This window comes from Mesitornis unicolor, unplaced genomic scaffold (assembly GCF_000695765.1).
Source record: "Mesitornis unicolor isolate BGI_N332 unplaced genomic scaffold, ASM69576v1 C13682291, whole genome shotgun sequence".
Taxonomy (NCBI): Eukaryota; Metazoa; Chordata; class Aves; order Mesitornithiformes; family Mesitornithidae; genus Mesitornis; species Mesitornis unicolor.
Window position 1 is genome coordinate 6,185 of NW_010223481.1, and position 7,552 is coordinate 13,736.

Here is a 7,552-nt window from a genome sequence, read left to right on the forward strand (position 1 = left end):
CCGCAGAACTCCTCCAGGGCTGCCGACATGGCTCAGGCAAGAAGAGACAGCAGTTCTTTCCCCTCGCTCTGCCTGGCTGTGAGAATCCTGGGTGGATGTTGGGATAAAAGTCCTCACACACCCTCAAGTGGCACTGGGACAAAATCCCTAATGACACATAGTTAATTGTTAACTTGGTGCTATTGCGTAACACCACAGACCAAAGCAGTGACCAAAGGGGCTTTTGGGAACTGCATGGGCTCTGAGGAAGGAAGGAGAGGAAGGCCCAATAGATTAAAGGGGATGCAGGAAAGCCGCTGTCATAGTCATTGCAGGACACCACGGCCATCACTTAGAAACCACAGCCTTCACCAACCAAGGCTAGCTTGTATGGACCCACTAAAGACAACCTACATTGGTGCAAGACATTTCCTGCTGGAACAAGCATGCTGAATGCTGCCAAAAAACCCAGCAGAGGCTGGTCCCTCATGAGCCAAAGATGTCAGTACCCTTTTTCTCATTTGCCACCCAGCAAGGAGGCCCAGGACACCAGCAGTGCCCCAGGCCTGGGAACTTGCAGCATCTGGCAGCTGAGCTGACCACATGCTGCAGTGGTCTGAGTCCCCAGGACTCAGGTTCCCTTTTACCAGCTTCATCTGGCCTGCACAGCCTGGAGACTTTCCCAGCTCTTCCTTTTGCTTTGTCTGTTCCCACATATCTGTGTTGTCTGCATGTTACGGCAGCTGGCTAACAACAAAACCCAAGAGACTTTGAATTTTCACTCTAAGGCAACCCCCAACATCTGAGACAGCCAGAGGACCACTCCTGAGGAGGATGACTGCCCCTAAATCATCATCCTACTGCTTAGAAAGGTGGTGGGGTAGGTGGGGATAGTGCTACTATATTCTAAACCTTAATTTGCTTTATCATGCATGCTGTGGGGTAGCAGCAGGTAAAAGGGGAAGGTCGGGTGACTGCAAGGATTCTGCTGTCTCATTGTTAGTAGATAGCTCAGAAGTCAAGGGTGATACTATGAGCATATCATTGCTCAGGAGCAAACCCCTTACCATCAGTAGTAGAGGAAGGTTCAATGTCCAACTCATCGGTTAATTATTATCGGCTTTTCTGATTAAAGCCACTTGTTTTTGTAAATAAAGCTATTCCTAGTGCTAGGTCCCCCAGGCTGGAACCAATGCACTGCTGATGAGAGGAGCAATCTGTTGCAATGGATAAGAAATAAGTGAATGGAGCAGTCGCTCCCTCAGCCCTCCTCCATCCAGAGTGCTGATGTGGTTCTTTCTGCTCGCTGGCACGAGTTTCCTCTGGCCTTGCTTGTACCCATCTGGAGCGCTGCTGCCAAAGCAGCTCATGCCACTTTCCTCTTCAATGCTCTGTCCCATCACTTGTCCCAGTTTTCAGTACATGTCACAGCCCATCCTCACCCCACCGTAGGCGTCCCTTTCAGAGCTCAAGTGCCTTGCTCAGCACAGGATGCCTGCCATCTTTAATGTTCAAAACCAGTACACATCGACTTTCTACACCCTCATACCCGGGACACACTTCTCTAAAAACCCACAAAGCCACCTCACTGTTCTCCAGCTTCTTCCATAAGGCTTCCTTCACTACAATACCCAGAAAAAGTTCACTAGGACCAAGCTATTCAAAGAGGCAAGATCTCTTTGGCCAGCAATACCACACCACTTTCCTGTGCTCCCCTGCCTTCACCCTTCTGTTGTCCAAACTCTTATAACCTAGGTTTTCAAAATTAGGCATTGCTTCGTGCTCATCTCATACTGGGTCTGGACCAGAACAAGGCTTTTGCAAGGCAATCTAGAAATGAGCCCAGCCCTCACTGCTCATCTGTTTCCAAAGGGTTTGTTTCTCTGCTGTGCTACACTGTAAGCCCATGTGAGTTCAAAGGCCTTGTTTTCGCTCTTTTTTTTTTATCTTTACACAAAAGGAAAGATCCAAACTCTGTGTTTATGATGCTATGGGGGCTGTGTCAGCAGAATATTCACATTAATTGAGTTACTGGTACCTTAATCACCACCATGACTCATGAAATCTCACAATGTGAGCCGCGAACTCTTAAAATCAGGTGTCATGAACTATACTGACTATAACCACAAGTCAAATCAATTTCTTCTTCCAAGTTTGTATCCTTCCTATTGCCTGCACACCTGTCAGTGCTGAAGCAGGCTCTGACACCAGCACTAAGCAGCAATTTCCTTCCCAGTCTCTATATTGAGAACTACCAAGTACCCTTGAGGTGTGTTATGGGAGACACTGATGCCTCTGATGGATCCATGTGAAAAGGTGGAGCTGAAGATTCGTAGTTAGTCTTGGTTATAGGTTTTCAAAGACCTGATCCTGCTTAAGGTGACAAAAGGTGCTCCTGCCTTGTAAGGTATTACATTTTCCTGTACATCCTCACAGGCTGTGTGTTATTGCCAAGATGGACAGACAAAATCGGAACCCTGGTTTTCACTTCCTAAGGAGGTCATCAGGGGAATTCTCTCCAGCTTTTTAGATCTTTTGGAGAAAAGCAGGCAGCAAGAATAAAGGTGCTTTATCTCTGGATCTCTATTCTTTCAATGGACCACTCTGACACTGTTCAAATCTTTCACTGGGTATTTTGCAGGGTAACTGAAATGAATCTAAGGCTTCGATTCTGACTAGGCAGCAATAATCTAACAGGCACATTCCCTCAAGTACTATCTGAAGAACAAGCAGGTGATTTGTGCTTCACATTAGGAAAAGGACCTGGAAACTCCCTGAGAAAAAGCACCTTGTCCTCCCAAGGAATCTCACGATATGCTCGTCCCATCTTAAGCACTCTCAGGCTCCGGATGCCTCACAACTGCCTCACCTGATCAGTCAGGCAGGTAGAAACTCCTCCCCATTAAAACTTCATGTGTACACCACCTCTGCATACCAACAATCAGCTTCTATGTGCTTTTCTCTACCCAGTAGCTGCTGCATTTCTAATCACCAGCAATCCCGCTGGCTGACCACAGCAGGCCTTGTTTTCCAGCTGTGGCTATGAAGGTTCCCTCCCTGGCATTCTGAATGTGACTGTTTTCTCCTTTGGTGTAGGAGGGGCCTGACGGGCTATGCAACACAGAGCAGTGTCTTACTGTAAAATAAAAACACATTTAAAACCAGCAGAGCGAGAGGGGGGCAGCTGCAGTGTTTATTTGACAATCACATGCAGTGCTACACAATTCAGTCCCCCTGCTTGCTCAGATACCTTCCTCCCAAATACTGCCCAACAACTTGTCACCGGAACATCTGGAAATGAGTCCTTTTATTTAAAATAGCCAACGTAAGTTTCCAGGCCAGGGACTGGTCATTCAGGGGAAGCCAAGGGAAGAGGTGTCAGGCTTCATCGCATAGTTCACGTCCTCTGCAGCCGGAGGACGGCAGCAGTACCCCTCTGTCCATGTGGCAGGGAAGACTCCAGAGTCTCAGCGCTCTTCTCCCAGTACAGTGCCTTCCACTACAGAATGTTCTTTGCGATGGCGTTCAGGGTCCTCACTTTGGCCACATCTGCCACCTTTATGGAGTACTCAGGGGCAGAGAAGGATGCTCCCATGGCAACGTTCGGATTTCTGTCATGAAAATCACTGGTTACTATCTGCAGGTGACACAGATGAGTAAGACAAACTAACAAAAACCCACTGTCTCTCCTAGGTTCAGCAATGGCCAGAGAGCCTGCCATTGCCACCCAAAACAAAGATGAGACTGCGATAGAAGACTAATACAAAGGCAAGAAACAACAGCATCAACAGAAACCCAGTGCAGACCTGCAGACAAACATAAGCCATTTGTCGCTCATTCCTCAGAGGCACTGGCCTCCCAAGTTCTACACACTCCAGTGCTAAAGGTCTAAGGCAACTACACCAGAACCTGCCTTCCCAAGTGCCACACACATGCACTCACAAGCCCGAGGGCAGCAGTAGCAGAAGAAATGCCCCAAGGATCTGGTTATGCATGGAGCTCATGTCCAGATGATGAGTGCTGCTGGATTTGTATGCTGCAGAATACAGAGCCACGCATCGTGATCCTAACCATGAGAGCACAATCAGCACCCACAAAGCTGTTTGAAATTTATGCCTGTTCTGCAAACTCATGTTTACATTAATCCAGCTTCTCCCTTGTACAGTTTTGCTAAAAAATAAAAATAAATAATCAGTTACCTGAACTTCATTCCTGAGTCCCGGGCTGAGCGAGCAGAGCAGTGAAACTCAGAAGCAGTGGAGCCTTCAAGAATCCTCTGCAGGTTGCGCTCTGTGATGCCACCCCCTGGTGGGAAGAATCCCTGTGTCACACAGAGCAGACAGCACTGACCCAGACCTGACACCACCTAGGGACCTAAGCCCTAAGGGACAAGTGCCATCTACAGAGGGGAAAAAACAGCCCTTGGGACAATAGAGACCCAGGCACGCGAAAAGAGATGGGAGAAGCCTTGGCTTCTGTTCTCCCACAGATCTAGAGCTGTCCCCAAATCCTCCAGCAAGCAGCAGCTGCAGGGCTCTGCCCTCCCCAGGTAGCTGTCTGGCTCCACCAGGGCAGGAGCTCCTTCTCCTGGGGACCTGGCTCAGAAAGCCAGATCAGACAGCGCATCCCAGGGCGAGGGGAACTGGAACAGGACCAGTTATAGATGACAAAAAAAACCCATTACCTGGCACCACCACAATTCTGCCCTTTGCCTGAAAGAAGAAAAACACATTAAGTGATAGTGCTCAGCACTACATTTACACATCTAGCTGCGAGGTGGCAAAGAAACCTTAGATGCAGCACATTCAGTAAGCTCATGGATGTCACCATGGCTTAAGATTTTTGAACTCTCACCCATCTTTTTAGTTCTATTCATGTTTTACAAGAATAAGTAGAAAAGACTTTGCAGTTACAGACAACTTGTCACCATTCCCTCCTACCTCTATCCCACCTGGGCACCTCTCGGGTACATCTGTTGCATTTTGCTAACAGCATCTGTGAGACCCCAGCAGGGACCTTTGCTGTTTATGTGGGCTTATCACCTTCATTGCTAAACCCAACTCTCACCACCCTCCTCCCAGGCTGCCAGCAAGAACCACCCAGCCAGTCTTTACTGTGGGAGACTTCAGGGTCCAGCCCACGTGGACTTGGGAAAACAGAATAAGGCCAAGTAAGAGAAGAAGGGGAAGTGCCCCTCATCAGAAGTTCCCTTACAGAAATTAGGTCTACCATAAAGGAGCTGCCTCCAGGCAATGCCACAGTAACCCAGGAGAGCACAGGGAACGCTTACCTGTTCCGCAAGTCTCTTAATTAAGGACAATCCTTCTAGCGCCGAGCTGTCACAGCCACTCGTCAACACTCGCTCAAACCCCAGAGAAATCAGGGTCTCCAATGCCACCAGGGGGTCGTGCACCATGTCAAAGGCTGAGAGAGCAACACAACAGCTCAGAAATTACTCAGCTTGTCGTGCTGAAGCCCTGTCCCCCTGCCAGCTCAGGAGTCCAGGAGACAACGATAGGAAGGGTCCTTCTCACAGCTGGCCACCCCCATGGGCAGCCACAGCTCCTGATTGTCATGTCCTCCTCACAGCAGTGGCAGGGCTGAGCTCCTCAGGCACCGCCTCTCCACACAGGGCAGTGACACAGCCCCAAGCCTGTACCCCCTGGACCTTTCCCCTCCTGGGAACAGCCCAGCGACAGCACGCAGAGCTTCTCTCCCCACAAAGAACAACTCAAGGACATTAAGCTTGGTTCCCTCCCAGCCCCACCTTCCCTTGGTAGCAGAGTCCTTGCCAGGGCTACTGTGCCAGGCAACTTACCTCGGTGAAACGTGACAGGCAGGGGACGGCACACAGCTGCAATAAGAAGACATACAGTCAGTCAGGGCTGGCACAGGGATTCCCTTGTGCTAGAACCAGAAAAGTACATGAGGTGAAAGAGGGCAAAGGCTTCCCACACCATTCCTGAGCAGCTCAGGAGATTCCCAGTACTTGCTGGAAACAACACAGCTGCTCCTCTTTGGCAGCGAAGAGTTTTCTGTCCTTTGAGGGAGTAAAAAACCTTTGGTTTTATGAGTAACACCAGGATCCCCCATCTCATCTGGATCATACAGAACCCTCATTTCCACCAGAGATTATTTTCTCTGCAGGAAAGAAGCAGGAAAGTTTTCTCATCTGCCTGGGGAAGGGACAGGACCCTGTGCTCTTTGTGAAAGTGCTCTTTGAAAGCAGGAGAGCTGATTTGTGCAATTTCTTTCACTACTTATAATTTCTGCTCTATCTCAGATCACAGAAAACTTCACCAGTGCGGCTCTATTTATTACGGAAAGGTGATTTTTTTTTACTTATGAAAAGAAACCAAACTGCCTCCTGCCCCGGAAACACTGGCTCCAGCAGAGCACCTCATGGCTCTAGTGGAGGCAAATTCTGGCAAAACACCTCTCTTTTGCTGCACTCCCTACAACACAATCACCTACATACAAGAACCTCAGCATCACATCACCAGGGAAAGGCTCAGCCCTCTTTAGCTTTGGCTGTAACTCACCAAAAAGACGTGGAAGCAAATTCTTTCTCTCTACATATTAATGGCCTGGACTAACAATTTCCCACAGCAGCTTCAGTAGCCCTTTATACATTTCAACCTTTCTATCTTTTCTCACTTGGTGTGTTAGAGGAAAAAAATAAAGAAGAGTTGCCAGCTACTCACAAGGCCAAAGTTTGGGAGAGACATATCCTACACACCCGTAGCAGGGATGTAAGGAAAAGAAGGGCAAAGAAAACAAAGAAGGGAGGAACCCAACAGTTTGATACTCTGATGCCCCCAAAGCAGCTCACCTAAGCCCTTCTCCTTTGTAGACCTTGCTATTATGCCCCAGGTGGCCTCAAACTCTGCGTGAACTGCTTTTAACGTCTCACAGGTATGACAATACATGAAATTGGAGAAGGTGGAAAGAGATGGCAAGATTATAGGCAAAGATGTGGACCAAAACACCCTTCAGTTCTTTCTACAGCACTTTCTAAAGCAGCACCGAGCTCCCACTCCCGGTCCCAGCATGGATATTGCACAGAGCTCAGCACAGCAGTTCCTGGGGACACTCTTACCCAGCAGCGCTGTGCAGAGCTCTGTATCAATGCGCCCATCCTCAGTGAGGGCACCGAACACCAGCCCATCGGCCCCGTGCAGTTTGGCAAGGCGAATGTCAGCTTTCATCACTTCCACCTCCCGGTCCGAGTAGAGGAAATCTCCGCCGCGAGGTCGGATCATCACGAACACTGGGACTCTCACGCACTGCTTCACCACCTGCAGGAGTCCTGGGAGTGAGGGAGAGAGGCAGCTCAGCACCCAGCTCCAGCAGCTCCAGCCATCAGGACAGACACGGCGAGACAGTGGGAAGGGATGCAGGGGCTGGGGGGAAGCCAGGCTAGCGGGAGGGGGATCCAGAAAGGAGGCGAGAGGGGAGGCAGTGCTCAGGAGTGGGCGCTAGGCAGGCTGACTCCCTCGGGAGAGGTAACCGGCTTAGGGGGACAGGAGGGACCCGGGGCGGGGGCGGGCGACGCTCACCCATGCTCGGAGTA

The 7,552-nt window shown here is 49.7% G+C and overlaps 1 protein-coding gene across 1 annotated transcript; it reads right to left on the minus strand.

Moving 5' to 3' along the window:
• Positions 1-3,151: 3,151 nt before the first annotated feature.
• CUTC (cutC copper transporter) lies at positions 3,152-7,545 on the minus strand. The gene is made up of 7 exons (XM_010193326.1): positions 7,539-7,545; positions 7,079-7,288; positions 5,798-5,833; positions 5,270-5,403; positions 4,664-4,691; positions 4,179-4,284; positions 3,152-3,590 (listed from the first exon to the last, which is right to left on the minus strand). The coding sequence occupies exons 1-7, from the start codon at positions 7,540-7,542 to the stop codon at positions 3,479-3,481; spliced, it is 630 nt and encodes a 209-aa protein (XP_010191628.1). The 5' UTR covers positions 7,543-7,545; the 3' UTR covers positions 3,152-3,478.
• Between the last annotated feature and the right edge of the window lie 7 nt (positions 7,546-7,552).